This window comes from Lagopus muta, chromosome 3 (genome assembly GCF_023343835.1).
Source record: "Lagopus muta isolate bLagMut1 chromosome 3, bLagMut1 primary, whole genome shotgun sequence".
Classification (NCBI taxonomy): domain Eukaryota; kingdom Metazoa; phylum Chordata; class Aves; order Galliformes; family Phasianidae; genus Lagopus; species Lagopus muta.
The window spans coordinates 38,824,196-38,849,781 of NC_064435.1; the positions used below are offsets into that span (position 1 = coordinate 38,824,196).

The window sequence follows — 25,586 nt, forward strand, 5'->3', positions numbered from 1 at the left end:
AGAGCACTGAACAGTTCCTCCTAAGAGCTCAATTCCAAGAAATAGCATCCACCTTATGCCACAGACTATTCTTGATGGATTGAGAAGAGATCACGTTATTTGGCTTCAACGTTCTAACCAAACTTTTAGTGGCAAATAGATGTTCATGCTGAAGGAAGACTAAATCCATCTGTCAAATGTTTTTCTTTCCTTTGTGATCAAGCTGATATTTTTAGTCTCAGTGACTGAACTTCAAACCAGTCACTATGTACTCAGGAGGAAGGAACCAGTTTGGTTAGCTTTTTTCTATTTCACAGCAAGCAGAACACTGTATTCCACTTCTGTGGACCGTGACTCCCATGGCATATTAAAAGCCTTATTCAAACTGCAAGACAGCCATATTTTACACTCAGTAGGAGACAGTAGGAAGAAGTATGAGGCCAGGGTTATTCTGACTCCAGACAGCTTGTCAGCCTGGGTACTAGGAACAAAGCTTAGGACATTCTCTGCCTGTTCATATGATCCTGAAACAAATAAGTGGAAGATTGTGTCAGCGGGAATTTTCTTTATGTCATCAGAAACTCTGCATATATGCAGGTTTTATTTCAGAATGGCTGAACCTGCACTTGTGCTTTTGTTCTAAGTCTCCATCCATTGTACAATATCGCAAAATCTGTGAAAACACTAGGGGCAGCTCTAAAGGGTTTTATTTTCTTTATTAGAGCAATTAAACTCTAAGTTTTCATCCAAGTTCACAGGCCAAGCTCACTGATATCTGGGAAGTCTTCTTTGGATGACACTGCAAGTAATGATACCTCAAAACTGTACCAAATTCATTTGGTAGGGGAAGGGCTTGAGAACTCCTTCATTAGCTTGCTCAGATTTTATTTCAATCGATCTCTTCAAAGAGATGATGACTTCATTGATGGAAACTGCAAGAATCTCTTCCAAATGCCTTCTGAAACAATACGTTGCATTTATCAAACTCAAACACATAGATCTTCTGCATCACTCATCATGTAAAGGCAGAGTACATTATATGTCCTGTGTCTACCCAGTTCACTGTGTTGGAGACAGGGCTCATGCATTTTCATGTGACAAGAGCCCTTCCTCTTCTTTTCTTCCACAACTTTTTTCTTCCACAGTCATTTAAGATGAATAGAAGTTGAAAAGTCTCTGCAAGTCTCTCCTTACTTTAAGCACATAAGGGTGGACTTAAGCTGGGCAGAAACAGATCTGGGCAGAAACAGACCTGAGTATGATACAGCTTCTAGTCTGCTGAAGCTCACTGCAATTTGCAGGGCACAAGCCAACAGACTTTGCAGTGATGTTTGCTTTTGAACATAGAAAACACTTAAGGAGTGCCATGCAGGAGAAGAAACCACAGATAGGTTTCAGTGTATTGAGGATTGGAGGGAAAACAGTGACTGCTGTCAGATCTGTGCTGCACTGTTTCTTCAGGGCTGTAGCTGGAGGAGTTGAGGACAGCCAGTGCCAAAGCTCTTGTTATCCTCTACAAAAGGAACCAGAAAGCATGAAGCTGGCATTATATTTCCCCTCTAAAAACATATCAGATTGTAGTGGTCTTCAAGAAAGCAGTTGAGCGTAGGGAGACATTGGCTATCCAAAACCCAGAAGACAAAATGTCGTCTTCAGCAGAGCTAAGAACAAAACCATCCTCCACAGATATACAAGGGCTGCTCTGAAAATAATGCCTCCCATTTTATTATATCAGCCCACAATGTCAGAGGCAAACATTTGTGGTATGGCAGTAGAGGCTGAACCTTCCCATTAGTATTCCATGATGTCATTTGCTATGTGACAGATGGCAGCAGAGGGGGCAGTCTGACAGAATGGTGTCTAATGGAACTGCACGTGAAGCAAAGGTGTGGAATTGAGCTTCCCTGTGCTGAAAAAATCACACCTGCTGACATTCACTGATGCTTGCTGAACACTTATGGAGACCAAGTAGTGGATGTGAACACAGTGAGACAGTGGGTGGTGCATTTCAGCAGTGACAACAGTGATGTGAAAGACAAGCCACATTCCAGGCGGCCATACAAAGCTGTCACATCATGAAACGTAGAGCGTCTCAATCAGCACATCTGTGTGAATCAGCTAATGGGGTGACTATGTTGAAAATAGTGGTTTTTTTAGCTGAGAATTTGCACTGACACTTAGTGTTATTCTGCTCTTTGCATCTGTTTTAGTTTCCAAGGTAATAAATAGGAAGCATTACTTCCAGAGCGATAGGTGTACTTGTATTATTCTGAAATAATGCACTAAAAAATTTTCCAGGCTTGAGGAAACCTCAAAATATGACTTCACGATCCATTCACATCTTTCCCAGACTCGATGTGAAGAAGAAATAGGTGACTCACTGATGGTAAAGGGAAGATAAATTGCTCTCTGTCCTAGCCTAACACTGTCAACTGCCATCGAGAAGGTGATACATCTATATTCCCGAAATATAGGGACGCTGGGGGAGCATGGAATCGGCCACTTTGTGCCTGGGTCCACAGGGTGAAAAGCAGAATAGACACCTTTTTCCCTATCTGTAGGTACTTCTTGCCACGTTACAGTAATGGAGCATGCCTGACAAAACTGGTTTCCCGTAGTACTTCTGCTAAATAACGTGAAAATGCTGTTTGTTTGTATTGCATCTGATCCCCCAAGGCTACTCGTTCCAGCGTTTGGCTGCTTTCCTGCAGCACTAAATCTCTGCATACCTTTGGTTCCTTAATTCTTAAGGAGAGCCCTAGGGGGGTGAATTAACACCCACTGAACGGTAGAGGCATCTCAGTGAGACTGTGTAGGTCGGTGTAGGGTAATGTAATTCTAAGCAGTTTAAGAACTGGCCCGAACACCTCCTGCTTAATGTATACTTTGTATCACCATTTATATATGGTAAGAGAAAGAAAAGGTAAATGTATAAGCAGTCTTGGCATATTGTCTTGTCAGGGCTTCTATTCATGACAAACTTAGAATGATCTCCACGGCTTCAGTATTTCATTGTAAGGACAGCATTCATCTGTCCATTTCTGACTTAGAGATATCCTCGAAGATTGCGTTTTTTAACACCAGGAAATGTGAAGGTAATAGAGCAGCAGCTTTCCCATTTACGAACCATTATCTCTCAAAACCCTCCTTTCCACCCCCCACTCCCCGAGTTGTTGCCTCATTAATCTCCACGCACGACTTGAAGCGTTAAAAGCTTTTATGATCGATTTATTACCAAGAGACGTCCCGGGGCGCTGCCGAGGGCTGTGAGCAGCACCGGGCTCTTCGGGGAGCCCCCGGGGGCACCTCCCACCCCCCCGGCCCCGAGCGAAGCGGAGGCCGCGGGCAGCGCCGGGCCGGAGCGCGGCCCCACACCTCCCCCCAGCGGCCAGGCTACGGCCGTGCCTCAGGGAGCTTCGAAACGGGGAAAGCACGCGATGTACTCAACCGAGTTGGTGTTTGAGCACACGTTGAGCAGCTAAGAAAGTAGAGGGCTCCGCGCTGTGAGAGCAGCGCATTCTGGCTATCTTTCTTTCTTTCTTTCTTTCTTTTTTTAACCTCAAAGGGCAGCCCGTTTTATATCTACCATATGGCAAACAAAAGCGTTGCTCTCACTGCTGGTACAAGCAATAGTAAGATTGTACGACTGGCAGATATGAAGGGAAAAACAACGATGTTTCTCATTAACTTCTGATGGAATGATTTCTGGATTTGATTTCATTGCTTCCCTCTCCAGCTAGGCTGTTTGTGTATGTCCTTTACAGAGCTCCATCAGGAGGTTGGCAGCCATACCCCTGGGATTGCACCTGGTGACGTCTGCAAGAGGAGTTCCCATCCCAGCCTGTCTCTCCCAGGCATGCCAGCTTCTTCTCCTGTCTGGCTGCTTGGCTTCATGGGGCCTGGGGGAACATTCTGTCTTTGACATCTAGAGTATCACAGAATTGGAGGGGTTGGAAAGGTCTTCTGCAGATCATCTTATTTAACCTCCTGCTAAAGCAGGTTCCTTACAGCACGTTGCATGGGAAAGTGTCCACATCAGTTTTGAATATCTCCTTAGAAGGGGAGTCTACAGCCTCTCTGGGCAGCCTGTTCCACTGCTCTGTTACCCTCAAAATAAATAAGTTCTTCCTCATGATCATATAGAATTTTCTGTGTTCCACTTTGTGCCTGCTGTTCCTTGTCCTGTCACTACACACAACAGAAAAAAGCCCGGTCTCATCCACTTGACTCTCATTCTTTAGGTATTTACAAGCATTCATAAGATAACCCCTCAGCTTTCTCAAGGCTAAACAGACCCAGGTCTCTCAGCTTTTCTCATACAGCAGATGCTCTAGGCCCTTAATCATCTCTGTGTCCCTCCTTCTTGGAGATCCCTGTCTTTCTTGAACTAAGGAGCCCAGAACTGGACACAGTAATCCTGATGTGGCCTCACCAAGGCAGAGCAGAAGAGGAGGATCACCTCCCTTGACCAAATCTCCATGATCTTTTTAATGCACCCCAGGAAACCATTGGCCACAAGGCTGACTTGTGACCAACCTGCTGTCCACCCAGGTCCCTCTCTGCAGATAAGAACCTCCATTCCTCTGGCACACAGAACCTGTTCAAAAGGTTTAAAAGAAATGGAGAGCAAGCAAAAAGGATGAGCCAGCAGGCAAGCATGTTCTGTTGCAAAACACTCCTTTCCTTAGGATGTCAGACTAAAACAAAGAAAAACTTTACTGCAGCACTCCCTAAAACTGATTAAGGGCTTCAGCTTCTGCCTGTAAGAGGCTCTGATAAGAAGCCTTAGAAATGTCAGCTGGTGTCAGTGTGCACTATCAAAGCATGTTTTCTTTCACGTACTGTGAGTGGATCTGCAGCTAAGAATGCTGCTGCCTGTTGAACAAAGGGCTCTGCAGACTCCAGTGTCTCTTGCTTTGCCTGTGCACCCCGAATGCTGTGACCAATGCATCTCTGACAGTTTTCCAGAAATACTGGAGACTATCAGGCATCTAGGTCATAGTTTTATTTGACAAGTCTGTAAAGTTGGTGGGGTTGAAACTAGGTGATCATTATGGTCCTTTTCTACCCAGGCAATTCTATGATTCTATGAAAATTAAACGAGTGATATTTACACTCTCCAAGTTACATTTTGTAATTGTGTTTGTGCACTGTGCTTTTGCTAAAATAAATCTACAAACACAGAGTAGCTTGCTGATGGACTTTGATCACCAGACAAAGCTTAAAAAAAGGGTGATATTTTTGTAGTAAAGAAGAGACGTTGTATGTTTGTTTTCAGATTGGATATGGACGGAAGAAAAGAAGAAAAAAAATAAAACGTGACGAAGATATGTAATCTAATTTCTCCAAACAAACTAGTATAGAGGGGTTATCAGAACAGAACTGTGTCATGAGTCAGAAGATTTCTGTCCTGCAGGAGCCACAGACATCTCCAGAGGCTTTAGCTTATTAGTAAGGATGGCACAGAAGAGATGGAAATGGGTGAAGAAAATAGACACCTTCTAGCAACACCAAAAAGCTTCTAATTTTCTTTCCATGTCACAGCAAATATTTTTCACTTACATGAGACCTTTATATTCTCCCTTTGACATTACTGTCTTTTAGTGTTTTCTGTTGATGTTAGTAATTTTAACAAGTTGCTCAAATATACGAAAAGATACTCAGTCATTCCTTGGTAAGCACAAAAGATACATCATTTTTAAATAATGCTGTACTTTATAGCTTGTATACTGTATATCCTGAGTTGGAAGGGACCCATGACAATCAAGTCCAACTGTTAAGCCTTTATAGAAAAGTGGAATTGTGAATTTTCAAAAACTTCTGTTTCAAAAAGGAGTCAAAAACACCAATAAGCAGTCAACAAATACGATAAGCAGAAATAATCATGTTGCCTTCGTCTAATAAAGAATACTAATGGAAGAGATATAACACAAAGATCTCTTCCTTAACAAGTTTCAGTGTTGAATTATGTCCTTCCTGATGGTTTTCTATGAATAAAAGAAAAAACATGCTACAGTCTTAACAGTATAAAAATCCTATGCCTTAAGTTTCATCAGTTGGTGTTTTTAGAACACAGCTCTGTGCAATTCAAGTGAACATTCAATGGGGAGACTAAGGAAGAACTAAGATCAAGCAGGAATGTTTAGGTTTGACTTTCATTTAACCTTAATTTTAGATGTGATAGAAATTTGGATATGCCTTTGTACTTTGTATTTGCAAGTGTACGATGAATCCAGTTACACTGCAATTGAAATATGGGTAAATCCAAGTGAACCGCCAGGAAAGTTTGGGAAGTAGAACAGGAAGTATACATATAAATGGCCCAGCTCCTTGGACAGAAGTATCACTAACAATTTTGGATACAAGCATAACAGAAGAAAAGCCCCAGCAGTACGTGCCTTACTTGTTGATTCCAGCACTACTGCACATAAGGTTCCTACAAAGACATTTGAGTCTGAAAGATGAAACTCTTTGGTATGCCATTAGTTCACCATGTTAGCAGGCGGAGGTAGGCCTATGAGGCCTGTGATGGTTCAGGTGAGATTTGATGTTATTTGGAGAAATAAAATTAATTCTTTCCCACGGGGGTGTGACAGCTGGTAGTCAGGGCCTTGCAGGTGAGTTTTGTTGGAGGAGAAATATGCAAGTGGCCTCAGGGAAATGCTTGAGGAAAATGTCCTCTACTTGCAGGAGTTGCAGGCTTCAGACAGAGGTGGGCAAACAGCGCATGGGCCCACAGAACAACTTTCTTCAGTAAGTAACTGGAAAACAGTAAAAGAGAGAGCTAACTCTCTTTGAAAGGTACCCCTTCTCAGAATCTGCCCTAGTTCTAGTCATACAGCTTTCCTCCAGAAAGAGAACAATCTCTCCACTACTGAACTCACAGACTTTCAGGCAGAGCAGTAGGATGAGCACTTCCATGCCAAACATACACAAGACCTGTCTGCTGCTGCCTTCACCCCAGGGGAAGGCCGTTCCTTTGGCTTGCAACCCTGCAAGCAGCAGGTTTGTTTAGCTTCTCCCCTTTCAGATCATAACAGCAGAGAGGATGATGTGGTACCATGTACTGAGATCATGGGTTCTCCATTCACTTCTGCATATGCACCTGCATCCCCACTGCTGGAGCTCTGTGCTAGGTCCCCTGCTCTGTGGGTAGTACTGCGAGGGTTCAGTGACCTGTACCTACCCACAGAGAAGAGACCATAGGTGGTCCTTTCCTTTTCTTTGATAGTGGAAAACTTTACTTTTCAACGATGCTTTGAACAAAGACAGGAATCCTGCTCTAGCAATATGAGATAATGAAAACCATTGGCTTAGTATGGCTGACTAATGGAACTCCCATTACCTCCAAAAAGTAGGGGGGTGGGGGGAACAAGATATAAAAAAAAAGAAAAAAAGAAGACAAGTTAGAGGATTCACCAAATGCTGCATTTCTCCTAAATACAAAGATTTCATTCAAGGCTCTCAGTATCACCACTATTTAGATTTCAAAACTGAGAATTACTTATAACTGATTGAAGTTACCTTTTACCTGTTCTATGAATCATGGCTCAGAATAGATCATTAGCTCTTCAGTATGAAAGATACTATTATAAGTTTAGAGCTTATTTTCACTTATTTTAAAAATAGTTCTTCAAATTAATGATGCAAATGAATTATCTTTTAGCCCTCTTTCTTTGTGAGCTCCTTCTGAAGAAAAACCAAACCATACAGCAACAATACAGCAGTGAAAACAAAAATCAGGCTTTCATTCCAGCACACATTGCTGGGTGACAGCCCGGAGACATTTGACAAATTGCACCAGCAGTGCCCTGACATGAAGAAGACAAACATCAAACCTACACTAACAAACATCTACAACACTGTTCCTTTCTCTCTCTGAACAACCGTAGGTCCCATTTGGACAGTTTGGAGGTAAGTATTCCTCGGGGACTGAACTCTGCTGCCTTTGGCAAAGATTTTTGCTTGGGGAATTTGTTAACACATCCTATCAGAGGATGTGGATTTTAAAATGCAGAACCTTCCTTTTTTCTTTCTTTTTTTTTTTTTTTCTTTTTTTCTTTTTTTTCATGAGCTAATTAGAAACACACTACAGGTACAGAACCTGAGCTGCCTATAATGTTCTGAGTCAGAGATAGGATATTATGTGAAGGAAAAGAAGCCTGCTTTTTGCTTTCAGCAACACAGGGCTTGTGCAAGTTCCTAGTTATTTCATTCAGGAAGAATCAAAGTTTCCTTTCAGCTACAGAAAAGCATTGAGGTCTGACTCTGTATAGCCAAATACAGTGCTAATAGCAATGGGTAATGTTGAATCAACCAAAATGATTATTTCCAACATTTGAAGATATTAAAAGGTAAACATTTCTCCAGAGATGAGGATTCCTCCAACTCCTGTTACTTCAGGGCTACAGCTTATGGTTCAACATGAAATCTATTAAGTTGGGGAACTACTGAGAATATCTGCAGTCTACTTTTGGAGGCAGTCATTTTTCTTGCAAGGAAAATGATAATTTTGTTCACAACTGGGTGATTTTCCTTAACTTCATGTGGCTACTTCTTTTAACTAAGGTCACACATAGAAATACAGAAATATGTTATGCTCTTGGAATTTTAATTTGGTAACAAGCATGCAGGAAGTGTCTTTTACCCAGATTTTACTCTTTGTCTTTGATGTGAGGGCATAGATCCCAAAGTGACAACAAAACAGGCAGTGCTTTCCAGGTGGCAGTGTCATGGTGAGATGTCCTTGCTCAATTGACAGAAAATTTTGCAGCTCAGAGAACATCCCATTGTGCTTGATTTTGGATCCATTAAAAGAAGAGGAGCAAAGAGAATCCAAAAAGCATGATTTCACTGGGGAAAAGAACACAGGAGCACTGCGCTATCAGTCAACTCAGTTTGCTTATAGCAGCTGTAAGATGCAGCTCCAGTGAGAGTGTGTGCAAAATCTGCATGGCTCCATCCAATATTTGAACAAGATTTCAAGCCACCTTAATTCGACTTTTAGAAGAACAATTCACTTTGGAGTTTAAATTTTCCAGATTGAGAGACGAATTGATGAATGACCAAATCAGGGCTGGGTGAATTCCCTTAGGAATAAATGCATCTGGTCACTAGGTGTCAGCATTGTCTGTACCAGAAGGACGGTAGATCTGCTTAGCCCGGTAAGGAGGCACAGCTCTCAGCATTACAAACCATCAGAGCAGGCTTAGAATTTGGGGAAAGGGTGCTGTCTGCATGAGATGGTTATGCACCAGGTAATGCACTGTTTTGTTGAATATTATAGGTGAGTGTTGAATGTTACTTTCATGCTGGGAAGACATGACTGAAGCTTGCTGTAAGTACTGCAGAGGAGTTATACTCTCAAACAATGAGTAAAACCCAGCACTGGTATAAGATATGAATCAGTAACTGTTCTGCAAGCCTTACAATATTTACAATTTATCCTAAAGAACAAATTCCTGGAACAATGCCACCGCATGAAAATGCTGGCACCCGCTTCTTAGATTTGTTTCTAGCCCTGTTGGATGCAGGAACAATGCTTGGAAACAAGATTCCTGCGGGGCTGAAAGCACTAAGAACAACAAAGAAAACCTAAAATGTGTTCTTTAAATGATTTCTTGAACATTTATGGTCCACAACAGTACAGTCAGCAAAAAACACAGAGCAATTAAGTATGTGGCAGAGTTTGAACAGCGTTTGCACTACACTCAGAAGTTTTCTGCTTTTGGAATCCCCTCAAATGGAGAATTTCATACTTTGTTTTTCATGTTCTCAAGTCTCTGAAAATTATGTTTTATTTCACTGGGGCCAACTGCAGTGCCAGAGCTGCCTGTCAGTGCCCATAGTGTCTGGTAGTATTCCAGATTCTGTGCATGGCTTCTTAATATGCTGCAAGCCAAGCCATCCGGCTTTGTTGAGAGCGACAGTCTGAAGTGGGAAAACGTGCACTTTCACAAGGGGCAGCAAAAACGTCTTGACAGCTCTCTTCCCTACATTTTCTTCTTGGGCTCTCTTAATGGACAGATTATGTTTTTCACAGTTAATAGACAACACATCCCTGTGCTTTGGTTCCTTCAGATGCATACAAATGAGTTCAGAAGAACTGACATGGGCAGAAATGTGCTACGTGTTCACATCCTTGTTACAGTAATTCATTTCTTGATAGCAAACACTTGGCTGGAGCTTTACAACAACAAAAAGGAAAACAAACAAGCAAAAAAAACAACAGCAAAGACTCAATAAGCCCAAACATTCCTCAAGTCCTAGAAGTCAGGGCAGCAGCAGTGTCATGTAAGCCAAGGCTAACATAAAAACAGTAGAATAATATTTTGGCTGGAGCAGTTTCAAGTCTAGTGCATGGCCCGTACCCAGACTGCTTGCTGTGGTGATAAGTATTATTTAGGTAGGGAAAAAAAAAGATTGCACACTGAAAAACAAATTTGTCAGCGGGGTGTTAAGGACTCAGGAATAGTTGACATTAAGAGGTATGGCAAGTCAAAATCTGTAAAGGAGCAGTCCCAAAATAGGTTTTCTATACATCAGATCATCAGAACTCATCCCTGCGGTCACAGGGTGAACCTAAGAGACACACTGACTACATATCTCAGAGACCTGTGAGACAACACCTATGTTTAAATATCTGTCACCTGCTCTGATGGTTGCATGCTGAAGCACACACTTCAGACCTCTTCTCCCATTTTTCTGAGTTGCGTGTTTCCATGTTTTGCAAACAGAGGAAACACATACTTTAGAGTTAGCACAAACAACAGCAGCTGATTGCACCAAGAGGGTCAAGATGATAAGCAGGTTCTGAATGAGAGTATCAGAGCAGAGCTGGGAAATGGGAGCCATCCACCTGGAAAGAGTCACAGAGGCTGCTAGGAGGGGGTGCCACTGATATCTGTACCTCAGAAAAGCTGCTGTCTCCAATAGCTGCAAGGTAACGCTCGTCGTCTAATTGCCAGAGCTTCATCTCTTGTGACATTATGACCTCTGGCTTGTTTTTTACTGTACCAGCATACTAATTTTCAAGGACTTGCTGCATCAAGCTTCAGAAGTTTCTAATGTTGAGCAGGGTGACATGTAGATCCTTAATACCATCCCAGCTCACGCTTGCAAGACACTGAAGACACAGAGATTGAGATTCAGCTCCAGTATTTTATAGCACAAATGTGCTATATGTTAAAACTACTGATAGAGATAGCGGAGCCTGGAGAGCACTTCAGCTGCTCAGGTGCCTACTCCAGGCTAAACGCAGTGAGCATCCGGGCTTTACTGACAGACAATTGGATTTCTGCAGACTACAAAGTTAGTTTGTGTTGTCTGCTTGTGAGCAATGTAGACTGTTCTTCCATTGATTTGAAAATTAAAAAAGAAATGATATTAACTTCAAAGGGAAATTATATGCTAGTGTTTGATATGCTAATGCAAACTTGCCTATGTTTATAGATAAGAAATCAGTCAGGGTGATCCCATCAGCAGACTATCATGAATCCTCCTGGAGGCTGGGTCTTCAGAAGTCCAAGCACAGACTGATTCGGGCACGATATGCAGGAATGTCTGTTGAGACTTGGATCTAGGGTGTATAATTCTGAACTCAGTGCACAGAAAACCTTGCAGCAGTTCTCGTTGGCTCTGAATCAATTGCTCGAAGAGCTCTCCACAGTGGTCAGCATGTGTCTTGGAATCTATGAGGTTAACAAGTAAACAACTCTGCTGTTGACATTTTTAACAACAAAAGCAACACCAGTCCAGGAAACTCAAGCCACGAAAAACCCCCTCATATAAACAGATGCAGGAATGATCAACACTTTTCCTGCTCCAGAGGCACATTAAACAACCAGATTTTCAAACTCAGAGTGGGCCAGACAGGATGACACTGTGAGAATGATTGAGCCCTGCAGTTCCCACAACTACAACAGGAGAAGTGAGAAGAGACTGCGGAAAGACACAGATGGAACAGAGGAGACAGATCTGAGGAGCGCTTGCTTCCACCAAGGAACAGACAGCTTGTTAGACAATGCCACACTTTTCTGCTAAGGAAGACAATGATGGCCGCATGGGTTAAGATAAAGGAGCTCAACGTTCATAATTTTCCCCTGATGGGCAAAGATTTTGCCACACCAAGACTTCCAAGTACATCTTTTCACATATTGAATGACAACACAATAAACTGAAGTACAGACCATGAGTTCAGTAAAACTAATCCCATCTGATCTCTGATCAGGAAATTTTAAGAGAGAAATCTGCACCCACTATACAAAATTGTCCGTTTTGGGCAGACATTCCATCTCACTTGTTCTAGAGATATATAAGAATAATATTAATATTTCATACTTAAAATAACAAATTGTGCAACTATTTCAAATTAGTGTAGGCAAATCTTACAGAACTTTTGAGTGCTCAGCAGCACAAAATTAGCTTTGAAGTAGCCTTTTAATTAAGTAGTGAAATAAAACCCAATAAAATAGCAATGGGAAGCTATCTTCATAATTGATCACTACTATATGACTTCCTGGAGCACTGACATCAATTATGCTCATATGTCAAAACAATGTTGGCACTCTGCCAGAGAAGATTCAGGCCAGGGCCAATAATTTATGTCTTTGTATCTCCAGAAATCAGTGAGTGGTTTGGTCAATTTCTAACTGTTAAACGCTAATAATTTAATAGGCAGCATAATGAATGACAAGTCAGTAGCTCTTCTAAGAACTGTCTTGTTGTATGTATAAGTAAAAAGGAATAGACATTCATTTTAACTAGCTTCACTTCAAGCCTGCAGCCACTTGCAGGTACAATAGACCAAGACTTAATAATTATGGAGCTAGATAGTTGTTCAAAGGCCTTTTTCATTCCAGTCTCACATATGTGACCCATTTTATCAAGGAACCATTCAAGCCTGATGTTGACAAAAAATGAACACTTTTGGTATCTTATGGCACTAATGTGCTTTTTCTCCGCTAACTGGTAACACTTTTTCAGTTACAGAAGATTTGGTGCTTCTTGCAGTGTAATTAATTATTGCATATGAAAAACAAAACGCTATCAAAACAGGATATCGAAACCAATCTTTTATCTTACAAACATGAAAACATGGTACAGACTCCTACGTAGAGGTTGCCCTTAGATGCCAATGCTGGCTTGCAGTCCTGCACTGAAGGGCCTGATAAATGACAGCCCACTGAGAGGCTGTTTATGTAACAGATTTATTGGAAACCTTGTCAATAACTTACATGTGCTTTAGATAATTCTGTATTCAGTTGCCAGGAGACTTGTGCTCCTGATGAGATAAAATGAACAGGATATCCTCTATAGCTTTCTCACTTTTTTCACTAGTAAATAAAATCAGAACAAGTGTTATAAAATGCTAAGTACTATAAGCAGGAAAAAAAAGATGAGCACTGCATATTTTAAATAAAGCAACTTACAGCCCCCTTTGCCCTCTCCAATTATAAGATGATAAAAGATCACCTTTATAAAGTAGAATGACCGGATTTTGTGGAACGTGGCTGTTTTGGCTCCAAGGTATTTGTAGCATTATAGTATCAGAGCCAGGATACAGCTGCCTTGTGACTAAGATGTCGTTCACTTGAATAAGTGCTATCCAATCACTCGACGTCACCAGACATCTGTTTCCTGTTTTCATTCTTTCTTTCACTGTTATCATTTTATCCAAGTTACCCTTTCACCTGAAAACCACTTGGAAACCTACAGCAAGCAGTGCGTGCACACGCGTGCAGGTATCAAAGAAGTTGACTTAGGAAAAAAAATCTCTGAAAGCAATTTGTTCATTTTAATACAAAGAGCAGGAGCAGAAACAAAGTTGCCTTCCCCCCTCTCCTCCTCCCAAAAATACACAATGATACATAAACACTTTTGTCTTCTGGTCTTCACTAATATGACTAACTTCCTTCTTTGCTTCCAGTTAAGTAGCTTTCCTGTTGAGTACCACCACCTCCACATAATACAATTGTGAATTGATTCATAAAAACAGAAACATTATGGCACAAATAAGGGAAGGCAATAAATACTCTTCCCCCTCCAACTCCTTCCCAAATGGAGGTGGCAGCATTGTAACAACAGCAAGGAAAAAAAAAAGTAAAAATAAGTATTGCTTGTCATTTAAGTTTCCAAACCTACAATCATCAGGATGCAGAACAGGATACATCTAAAGTGAGAAAGTTATTTACTTCATGTTCAAGTTAACACTCGCTATACTTGTTTTGGCAAGCAGTGTTACTTTTGAGGTGCCAGAAAAGTGTTGTGCACCTTATAAAAAACCGGTGTTAACACCAGTGAGAGCAAATTCCTGCTATTCACAATCCAGTTTTATATTGGTGTTGTTTTGCTATGCTTCACCTATACTTCAGCTATAAATCAGGAGAACACCCATTATTAATAGCATCTCACACACATTAACAGACAATAGAAACTGAACTGTAAATTGTCAGAGAAAAAAAAATTACTTTCCATTGCTAATCTCTGCATTCTGTGCTAGTTATTCTGCATGAGAACATTTCACTTTGTCTTGTAATTACAGATGTTCATACAGATTGCCAACACCACTTGCTGAGCAAAGCAGAAATCTGAGTTGACAAACACCAGCAAGAAAAAAAAAATTGCTACTTCTTTTATTCTCTGAAAGAAAAAGCGAATGCTTTCCTTACTGAAGCACACAAATGAAACTGCAGGTGTTACAAATTAGAAGCAGATTCTGGCACTTGGAAGGCTTTCCCTAGGTGATGGGGTGGTTTGTCTGCTACAGGAAACTATAAGCAGCATTTCCAAAGGCACATAAAAAATTGGAAAGCAAGCGTTATTCTTATGTTCTGGTCTTCCGGACTGCTTCCTGCATCTTGATATCCAAATTATCCCTACTTTAATGCCAAACTCAGCTTCCATTAAAAGTTCAAGTAATTATGAAACATCTCACCAACTTGTGAAGAGTCAGATCAATCACTCACAAACTAACTTAAGATTCTCCTTTCGATTTACTGCGTGGTTTGTCATCCCAAAATGCCCAATCCTAAGCATCCACATAAAATTTAGGATTGTAATACTTCAGTATTATTGATAAAACAAGCAGTTGTTGGAAAATGTTTACCCACTTTGTATCAAGCTGTTCTTGCTACATACTGTGTTCTACAAAAATAATTTGCAGGTTTTTTTTACAACACCCAAATTAGTCTCCTACCACACAGTATGACCAAGTTGAAAACTGAATCCTTATTGTATGTTTTGTCCATCACATATGTTCTTCATTCATCCTTCATAATCTAACATCACTGGATGCACTACTAATATTCATTGTCACTGAATTCTGTGCATGTTCAGCAACGACATTATATTTGCACCTGGACAACTTTTAAGTTCCATTTGAATAAAAGCAGTTGTTAAGACTGTTTTTGAAATTCAGATGAAGTTCTTTCAAACTACACACTGTGTCTTTTGTAAATTCCATCTGAAGCAATGACTACAAGACAAAAAAAAAAAAAAAAAAGAAAAAGAAGCAAATTGTGATTTTTTAGCAGTGTCAAAATCCAGAACATTGCTATGAACTTGAAGAGGTTAACGAATTCTTCTGTACTTTGATGGTTTCCAGTGTTATTTTATTTTCGCCATCCAAGAAAAACTGATGGTTTATGTGTTGGAAGTGTTCAAGGTAACATTTTCTATAACATTAATTGGAATGCTGTATAACAATTTAAAATATTTCAGATTTTTGGATTGAAGGGAAATCCAAATATAAACTAATTATTAAGTCAAGCTACTCTTCAGAAACATCCACTGAAACGTACAGTGCCAAACTATTTTTTCTGCAAAAAATATAATAGGCAAATAATAGCAAGAGAAAATGCCCAAATACATGCTTTATTTCAGACTCCACAGTGCTTCCAAATGTTCAGATTTTTCATACACGGTGTTCTGACAATCAAAAAGAGCAAAAGCTACGCCAGTAGATTACATAAACAAAAACTTCTGTTTTGTCTGGTGTAACAGGAGTCTTAAAAAAAAAAACAAACACCACTTTGTATCCATTATTTCATATCCAGATGTTTCCTGTACACCTGCAGTTGTCTCCAGTCCTGAAATCACGAGCTATAGTATTTTAGCAGCCTCTCATCAGTTGGCTTCAGAATTTTCTTGTCTGCCATGTTTACGATCCATCCTGGAGCAAGACCAAAAAATATCTGCCTAGGGTCTTTGCGCATACTTAACATTTTGAAGAGCTCATCCTTAGTTATGTCTGGTAGGGTATAACCATACTTCTTGGCAAGTTCAAGTCTGGCTTCTGCAACCTTAGATGGATCTGCCAGGTACCCACGATTATTGGCATCTGTGTAGTAACGCACCAGGTCTTCAGGGGGAAGCATTCGCTTTGGAATAGGCCGGCCACGCAGGAAAAATGGGACTGGCTTAATTAAAATCTCTGCAAAGAAAAGAGATCAGATACGATCTTTTATAATCATTATTTAGGGACAATAAATTACACTCACTTAGTATTTTGTGCTAAATAACATATTAAGCTAACTTAATAAAAACGTACCAAGCAAAAACCAAATCTTAGGAATATTCTTATTCAGAATGAAATGCCATTTTCCTATCCAAAGACGTGTGTTATCACAAATATCAGAACAGTCTAGATGAGTTATCATTTGCAATACATTTATAATGACTTCATTGGAAAGATAACACTGAGGAAGATGGCATCTTCTGGCTTAAAGCACTGGCTAAGACGTTAAAAATCACTATTTACACAGTCAATGAGTGGCAACTTCAGTGTTTCCTTAAGTATTTTAAACAAAAAGTCAATAGGAAGTTTATTTAGATTGGACATAAGGAACAAATTCTTTACTCAAAGGCACTGTAACAGATTGCCCAGAGAAGCTGTGTATTCACTGGCCCTACTCAAAGCCCGATCGAGTGGGTGGCAACTCTGCCCACAGTGGGGGACAGGGAGATAGAACTAGAGAATCTTCAAGGCCCCTTCTGAGCCATTCTATGAGTCTGTCTGGAAATTTGGGAAACTGTCCTCACCTCATTTTTATCTACAGTTAACAAAATACATTTCAGATGTTTTTAAACTAAATATTTGATCATTTCCTGGATTAGGAAAAAAAAGAATTGCTTATATTAGTCTAGAACAACATATTTTGTACAAAAGAAGCTTACTCTTCTTGTCCTCAGCCTCATTCACACATGAAAGCTCCATTATTGTCAATAAAAATGGCATGAATGAATACCAGGCAGGATGCAGCCTCGAGCAAAGCAAAGCCACATTCTTCAGTGAAAGTGTTCTAAAACAATAGCCATTTTTATTGGAATGATTCTGACCTTCTCTAGTTATTTCCTCATTTTAACTGGAAAGCAATTTCAAATTAAAAATATCATCAACCAAGCGTCATTTAAATCAATCTTCCCCTGAATTTCCCAAGGGTTATTAAATGTGTGGAAAAGACAAAAACTCAAGGAATCAATCCTTTATTAGTTCCTTTGTTTACACAGCAACTGACATTTCTTAAACTGGCTGACAGGTAAATAACCATTGACACCAGTAGGGCTAAAGAGATGAACATTTTAAGAAAAAAGAAAATGGAGGAGACACTGCAGGTCAACATTTTTATAACATATCTTTTGCTTAAGCTTTTAGAATGGATGAAGTAGACAATTTTCCAATAAAAACTCTGCATTTGAAATTTGGACCCTTAATCTTCATATTTTAATAAGTCAGAAGTCAACAGAAATTCTTACCCAAACTCCTTGGATCGTAGAACGACGTTGTAACAACACCTCCATTTTTTTCTATAGCTGCAATTGCTAATTCAGATGCCCTCTGCACTTCAATATTTATTTTTGCTGCAAAGATATCAGCACCCTGTAAGTTTCAATACATATTAGAGTAACATTAGCAGGAGTATTTTAAGGCATACATACATTCTTCTCTGCAAAGTTATAAGAAACATTTTATCCTGAAAAAAAAAACCCTATGATTTGCCTGTTTACTGTCCCAAATTGCTCTCAGTCACATATAAGAAACATTTTATCCTGAAAAAAAAAAAAAACCCTATGATTTGTCTGTTTACTGTCCCAAATTGCTCCCCTTTCAGTCACGTGGGTTCAATTAAAAATGTTCATACATTTATTTTTGTATGTTCTGATCTTCTGTCCCAAAATAAGTTTTGATCTATTGTTAAGTTTTCCGCTAACTATTACTTTTGTCTGGTCTTAAAAGATCTCCCTAATATTTTGCTTGCACATGCTGCCCTCTAGTGGATTTGATATCATGAATTCTACAGAAAAGCAATTTAAAAAAAGCAAGGATGCTTCCAAAGCAGGACAAATGGACAGTCTAGCGTGGAAAAAACTGAAAACCCAAGGCTTTACGCTGCCTGAAACAATATACCTGTAATGTATGCCTACCTCCTCCACCAGCTGGACACCATAATCCCGTTTGAGAGGTTGCACTGTTACACCTCTGGCATTAGTAAGCTGTGTTAAGTCAATCGGCTGTGTAGGGTCAACTCTACCCAAATCAATCAGGTACTGCAGCCTCTGAAGACTGAGCGGATGATACTGACGTCGGCAGCTGGCACAGAATGAGGGGGAAAAAAAAGGGAACAAAAATAAATGTACAAAATCCAAACTTCAATAGAGCTGGTCAATGATACACAGTACATCTTCAGTTTTCTACCCAGTCTTAAAACAACCAAGTGAATGTTTGCAAAAGACTCATCCATAAGCCAGATTGAGTCTTATTACAAGTCCCAGTTACAGATCAAGATTGCACTATGTGTTCAATTTCCACCCTCCAATATGACATTGATCCTTTTGCTGTTGACAAGCCGGTTGGTTTAAGGAAGCAGCAAAACATTATGAGTTAAGTATAAGCATTTCTTGCTAATTCAACAAGATTCTGAATAACCACCACATGAAAGTGAATCCAGCTGGGTAACATCACTGTAATGCCTTTGGAAAATCTGACAAAAAAATAAATCAAGACAAACTATCACCAAGGAAAATTAAGTATTCTGCCAATAGCAGTCACCTTCAGCAGAATCTTCTGTTGCCTTTTATAAAGTTGTAACTTAACTACACAATCCAATCCTCAGAGTAGTTTCCCCAGTTCCAGTCTCTCTGCCTACTGCACAAGATTCCTGCTGATGCTCAAAACTATCCTCTTACAATCAATTTGCTGCCACTGGAAATCTGTGAACACTTGTAGAAAAACTGAGAAGTTTATCTAAATTAAGCCGGGGGGGGGGGGGAAGCAACAGAATTAGTCTCATCAGATAGCTCCTAACAGAGCAAAAGTTGAAAAAGTAGAGGATTAGCACTGCAGACAGGAGGAAAAAAAAAAAAAAAAAAAAGAAGTAAAGATAAACTCTAGAGACATTGCTGTCTCTGGAGAGCAGCTAGGTTGAAGAAGAACCTTTTGTTATTGTTTCTATGTGTACTCAATACGATTACAAAGCAGTAGGATCCTTTTATTTTTGTCATTGCAGAAGCTTGGATTTCTATTGTTATTGTTTAGTAACAAACTGCTAACGTGAGAAGCTCAATGTTTGCATTCTGTAGCATGTCCTCTGTGGATGAAAAGTGCTTCTCATTTACTCTTATTGTAAATTAATCAAAGAGGAAGAAATGACAGTAAATGGAAATATAATTTAAAACACTTCAAAACTAATAAGACTTGTTGAAATAGACTTTAGTAATGAGGACAGGTCTGTATAAATTCATGTATAAATTGAAAATATAAAACTGAACAGCTATTTGCTGAAGTTATATCAGCAAATGAAACATTAAATCAAACTGCAAGTTTAACAACTAACAAACAAAGACATCAGTCTTTTCATTCTTAAACTGTCTGCATGTTACTAGTTACTAGTTACTAGTTACATGTTACTAGAAGTTACTAGTACCTATAACAGCATTGTATGGACATAGACGTTTTTGTGACCACAGTAAAAGGAAGAAAAATAGATAACAAAAACCTAACAGTTTTCCATGTGTCAATATAGTTAAGAAAATGAATATAAAGACCAGCACACAGATCCACCATTAAGAAAAGAGATAGAAGAAAAAACAGGTTGGATGAATAATGTTAATAAGTTGGAAGAGGGACAACGGCACAAATGAGCACAACGTGAAAAGGGGACAGAAGTGTTAGACATAGGGAGAGCACCTGATGAAAACAGTAGCAAAGGACAATTTAATGTCTGGCAGATTTGTTATTAATGAGCTTTTTAAGATACTGGGCAGAACAGATGGAGTACAGATAGGCATAAATGGCACCACTGCAGGGCTAAGCGAGTAGAGCAATGAGGAAAAGCAGAATTGCTTGGCTAGCAGACATCGGAGCTCCAGGTGAACAAAGCAAACTGAAATAACAAAGAAAAGCTACACTTTAAAGCCTAACATCTTCACAGGAGTTCATTAAAGGCAAAGTGCCCACTTCCACTCGGCTGAATTGGCTATCTGCTGTGAAAACAGGCAAGGAGAAACAAGGAAGTTTGGAGGAGGGTTCTCAGAAGAGAAATAGGCCTAATTGTAGGGGATAGACTGCTACAAATGAGAGATTATGCAAAGAAAAGGGCAAACAAGAAAAGCTGCAAAGCAAAATGAAATAATTTATTAAAATAAATAAGTATCTCATGAGAAACAGGAGATTCTGCTTGTAGGCAAGGTAACTGTCAGACATAACTAGTCGATAACATGTTTTGGCATAGCAGACATTCTGGCTTCATGAGAAAGCAGACTGATTAACCTGTGTGCTACTATGAAAGAACTTACCTATGTCCCTCATTAAACCCGTATTTTGGTATGGACAAATAAAATGGAGTCTGGCCACCCTCAAAGCCTAACCGGGGGCGATTTCCTCTTTGTCTTTCCCCTTTGTGACCTCGACCACACTTTCTACCTCTGTATCGTCCACGGCCACGTCTTCTCTCCTTGAAAATAATAAACGATACATTTAGTTAACTACTTTCTAGAGAAGAATCTTTAAAATGTAAGATTTCTGAGACATAACCAACACAACAATTGTTGATATTCCCTCCTGTTTAATGAAAAAGTTGCTTAGTGCTCAGAAGTTTACAAATACTAACAATAGAAATCAAAACATTTCAAGATGCAGAGGAATAGAAAACATCTGCAATGCATACATGTAACTCTTTTCCAGGGACCAAGATTTTTTGGAAAGTCTGTAACTACTGACTACAGATCTGAAGAGGATTATATTTCAATCTTTTATTAGTGCTTAAACTAAGGCTGTGAAACTATGCTGAACTTCAACTTAGCACCACAGTCACAAGTAGCATGTTAGCAACCCTCTTGCAACAGCATTTGCACAGCTAAGTGGCAAACAGCAAATGAAAAAAAAGGTATCAGAAAAGATGAGTTACATCATTTAGCAGAACACAAGTATGCAATTATCTGCATAATCACAAGACAGGCATTAAACAATGGTGGAAATGAGTATCTGGTTGTACCAACTTGAAATGAAGCAGTGTCAGGCCACACCAACCTAGCTATTAAAAATCTACTGTGTAAGATTACTTTATCTTACATATCAAAGATTTTGTGGAACTAAAGGTCGCTTTGAGTTCCTCATGCTTTGTCAGGGATAAACCACAAGCCTCAGATTCCTCACCACTGTGGTGCACAGTTAAGAGTTTGCTACTGAGCTCCAAGAGGCACAACCACATCTACACATCACTTTGATAAATGCATTTGATTCTACAAAGTTTTTTTCCATTTAATGGCTTACGCTCTCGTGTCTCCACAAGTATTTGCTGTTTTCCACTGTATTCTTCCATCTGAATCAGTCATACTGGGAAATACGTAAAGCAACATATTTTAAACATGATTTGTAACATTAACAAGCAACCTTTGATATCCTAAGTCACTCCATAATCACTGTTCATTCAAAAATAATTTAAATAAGTCATTAGTAAAAAGATTTCATTAAGTCTCTTCACATTCTAATTTTTCGCATCCAACTCAGGCAAACTGTGGGCATTCCTAATACTGTAAATCATGCAATGCAGTTATACTGCAGCAGGGAATATTTAGCAAAACTAAGGTTTGAGAACTGCCACAAAGACAAAAAATCTGTTGTTTTTTAAAATGCTTTTTATTAAGTTATGGAAAACTTAATGTACACTGGCATGTTAAGAAAAAAGCCAATGTGGCTATAAATAACTTTAAAAAAAATCATTAACATACTTGAAACAAGGCAAGGCTTATCCATATTAATATTAAATAGCACAGAGTTCCAGTGCAAGTTCATGCTAGACTACACTACTGCCACTAATGGAAGCTGTCTCATCCCTAAGCCACACACTGTGCTGCTTAATTTACAGAATCTTTTGTGCTGCATAGCTCTGCATTAGACAAATCAGGAAATTAAACCAGATGAAAATTATTTTTTGTCTAATTAGTTTTCAGGGATTTCATTCCTTGATCTGGCTCACCACAGAACCTTTAGCATCAGCACAAATACAAAGCAGGAGTGAAAATACTTGGAGGCAGACGGAGGGCATTACTGGCCCATCTTTTCTGGCAGCTGCCTGCACATGCACCAATTTGTGGTCAAAAATAGGAAGCAACTGGTATATTAACCACATTTTAGATTGTCAGTGGGGCTAATCAAAACATTTTGGTTCTTTTCACAACATCTGTTAGTGAAGTAACATGCACTTAAATACACTCATTTGAACTGGTTACATTCGTTCCTTTAAACCTCAAGTTTAGACAACATGGGTGTGATTAGCTTGAAAAAAAAAAAAAAAAAAAAAAAAAAAAAGAAAAAAATAAGGACACCAGCCCCACACAGGGTCTCCCTTCCAGGTCGTTATGACCTTGACAAAGCTGCATCTAGAGAAGCAGCTTGAAAGTAGAACCCCTGATAACCACAGTGGGAAAGAACATCGGTTCTCCTGCCATGGAATGGGCCTGTGGGATTACAAACATGCAGAACTCAACAGGTCTGTTAGCATCTCTGGGGAGCACTGCCAGGGATGCCTGGTGTTCTGTTTGTTCTCTATTCCTATGACTCTTCTTGCCTCCAGCTGGGCTTCTTTTTCTTACTTCTCTATTGTTTTATAAGTAGGGATGAGAAGAGAGAATTCAGTTTTGTTCTGGAACAATCACTGCTAATAACAAATTCTGGCTGGAATGACTTTCTGTCTAGCCTCTCCTTTTTCATGCGTACTGTTACTCCCAATCATAAATGTTTGGTATTTCATATACTTTTTAATGTAGCTCAACCACTACAGTAGCCCTAAGGCCTAGTTAGGGCCGCCCATCAGCCAGCTGTCCGTGGAGATGGCCACATGCACACAGGTTTAAGGGATACGGGGCCACCCCACCTCGTTCCAACTGGGCAGCTCTCCCAGGCCTGCCGCGGTCTCCCAGAGACCTTGCGACGGCCCTTGAGAGCAACAGGGAGCCCGAGACCCACCCGACCAGCCACAGGCACTCACCGGCTTTTTTGAACCCGGGCTGGGCCTCAGGTTGGCCAAGCTGACCTTAGGCAGCGACCGCAGTAGCTGCAGAGCCCCATGCACGCCAGTCCCGCTCATCGCCACTGCCCTCCCAAGGACGACTGCGCCGCTCCGCAGGCAGAGCTGCTTTACGGCAAGAGCCGTAAACCGCGCCTCCCAGCACTGTCGCGCAATGCCACAGCCTAAGAGGAAGGGAGCGTGGAGGAGGTTGCACAAGATGGCGTAGGTCAGGTTTCCGCTCCGCCGGATAGCTGCGAGTGGGCTACGTGCTGCGAAAACGGGGAAGCGCGAGTGAAGCGTCAGGTAGTCCTCTCAGCAGACAGTGCCAATGGCTTTGGACCCAAACTGGGCTTAGTTCTTCACTCCTGTGTTATTCGCACTGCCCTCAGCCCCGTGTTTTAAAGCCAAGCTTTTAAAACCGACAGGCTGCTTATGAACAGGAGTGACTTAGGGCACGCAGCACATCGATCTCGTAGAAGTTAGCATGCAGCTCAGCCTAGTAACCTTTACTGTTCTGCCAGTAAGCAACAGGTGAGAGGGACATTTGGAAATCGAGTTACAGGCTGAAGTCTGTATTGCTTCTCCTGGTGTTCAGAAACACCAACTATCCAGCAGTGTACATAAAATGCTGCTATGGGAAACCATCTGTGTCAATTTCAGCCACTAGGATAGGGGAAAATACGCAGTTTAGACACGTTCTCCCTTGTAAAATTCTCATTACCATAAATTTTGTAGAAAAATACTCGTATGCAGATAACTCACTCTAAAGACATCCAACTCACAAAGCTTTGAAAGATTCACAACTTGGAAGCTAATAGTGGCTCCCTCAGGAAGACGAACCTTGTGCTGTTTGCCTGCAGGCAGCAGGCTGCCCTGTGCCCCACTGCCCTTCTGCTGTTGTGCAATTCCCAGCCACCCTGTGTGCACAGAGCTGTATTCCTCCAGCAGCTCTGAGCAGCACTGGCAGGGCTGGCAGTTCAGCTGAGGTCAGTCCAGATGCAGTGATCAACCACTTGGCCCAGCTGTCAGCAGGCATCAGGCCCTGCACAGCAGAAGTTGCATCAGGTCACCTCAGGAGGGTTACCTTTGTTGAATAAAAAAGACAATCTGGTAGACATCATTGTAGCAGATTTGAGTTGGGTATCATATGCGTTACAAGAACTAAAGCACAGAGATAAAACATAGAGGCCTTGTTAAAAATAACAATATGGCAACAGTGGAAACCCCCTACCATAGATACTAGATATCAAAACAGCATCACCAGTCATGGCAAAAGAGGTTGTGTACTTGAAGTTATACAGTTGGTACAAAGACCTCTCTAACATAATTTATGCAGCCATGCTAACAAAGATAGTAAGACACGAGAAGAATTTACGTAGTAGAAAACTACCCCTGCCTGGTATGGAACATGCCAGCAGGATGGGTGTGCTTTCACATAACACAGTGCACATTCAGCTGCTGTTTGAGTTGCCAAACAGTGACTGAGCTCCGACAGATACCACCCAGCAAAATACAATGAGCAGATTGACTCCCTGGGAGGAAGTATCTGACAAAGATGCATGAAACAGAAGACAAAACATTTCATTCTTGCAGCAGTGTGTTAACCATACTAATTCAGAGTTTGTCTGAGTTCTTGGAATGAACAAATGAATAAGAGGCATTCACTCTTTGGCCATAAACCACAATTCACTGATGCAAGCATCTGATCTGACAGGGACAAATGAGTTCTGTCCAACAGTGTTGCCTGCTGTTGTTTCAGGGTTTTTGTTTTGTTTTGTTTTTTGCTGTTTTTCCTGGTTCCCGTGACTTAGTATTTGCTATTACTCCACTAAAGAACATTGAGATTTCCTTTCTCCCCAAGCCTTTCAAAGCACAAAAATGGATTTTTATAAGAAATAGTCAAGTGGCAGACATGATAGCGTAATCTGGCAGACACTCAGATTTGAAAGCCCATTGAAAGCTAGTTTTAAAGGTGAAAGACAGTTCAGTCATAGAATTATTAAGGTTGGAAAAGACCAATAAGAACATGTAATCCAAACATCAAGCCATCCACGCCATGCCCACCAACCATGTCCCTCAGTGCCTTGAATACCTCCAAGG

The 25,586-nt window shown here is 40.4% G+C and overlaps 1 protein-coding gene across 1 annotated transcript; it reads right to left on the reverse strand.

Annotated features, from left to right (window-relative positions):
* Positions 1-15,458: 15,458 nt before the first annotated feature.
* Positions 15,459-23,625, reverse strand: MRPL15 (mitochondrial ribosomal protein L15). Its single transcript, XM_048940132.1, has 5 exons — positions 23,466-23,625; positions 20,773-20,930; positions 18,403-18,568; positions 17,734-17,857; positions 15,459-16,411 (listed from the first exon to the last, which is right to left on the reverse strand). The coding sequence occupies exons 1-5, from the start codon at positions 23,562-23,564 to the stop codon at positions 16,074-16,076; spliced, it is 885 nt and encodes a 294-aa protein (XP_048796089.1). The 5' UTR covers positions 23,565-23,625; the 3' UTR covers positions 15,459-16,073.
* Positions 23,626-25,586: the final 1,961 nt, after the last annotated feature.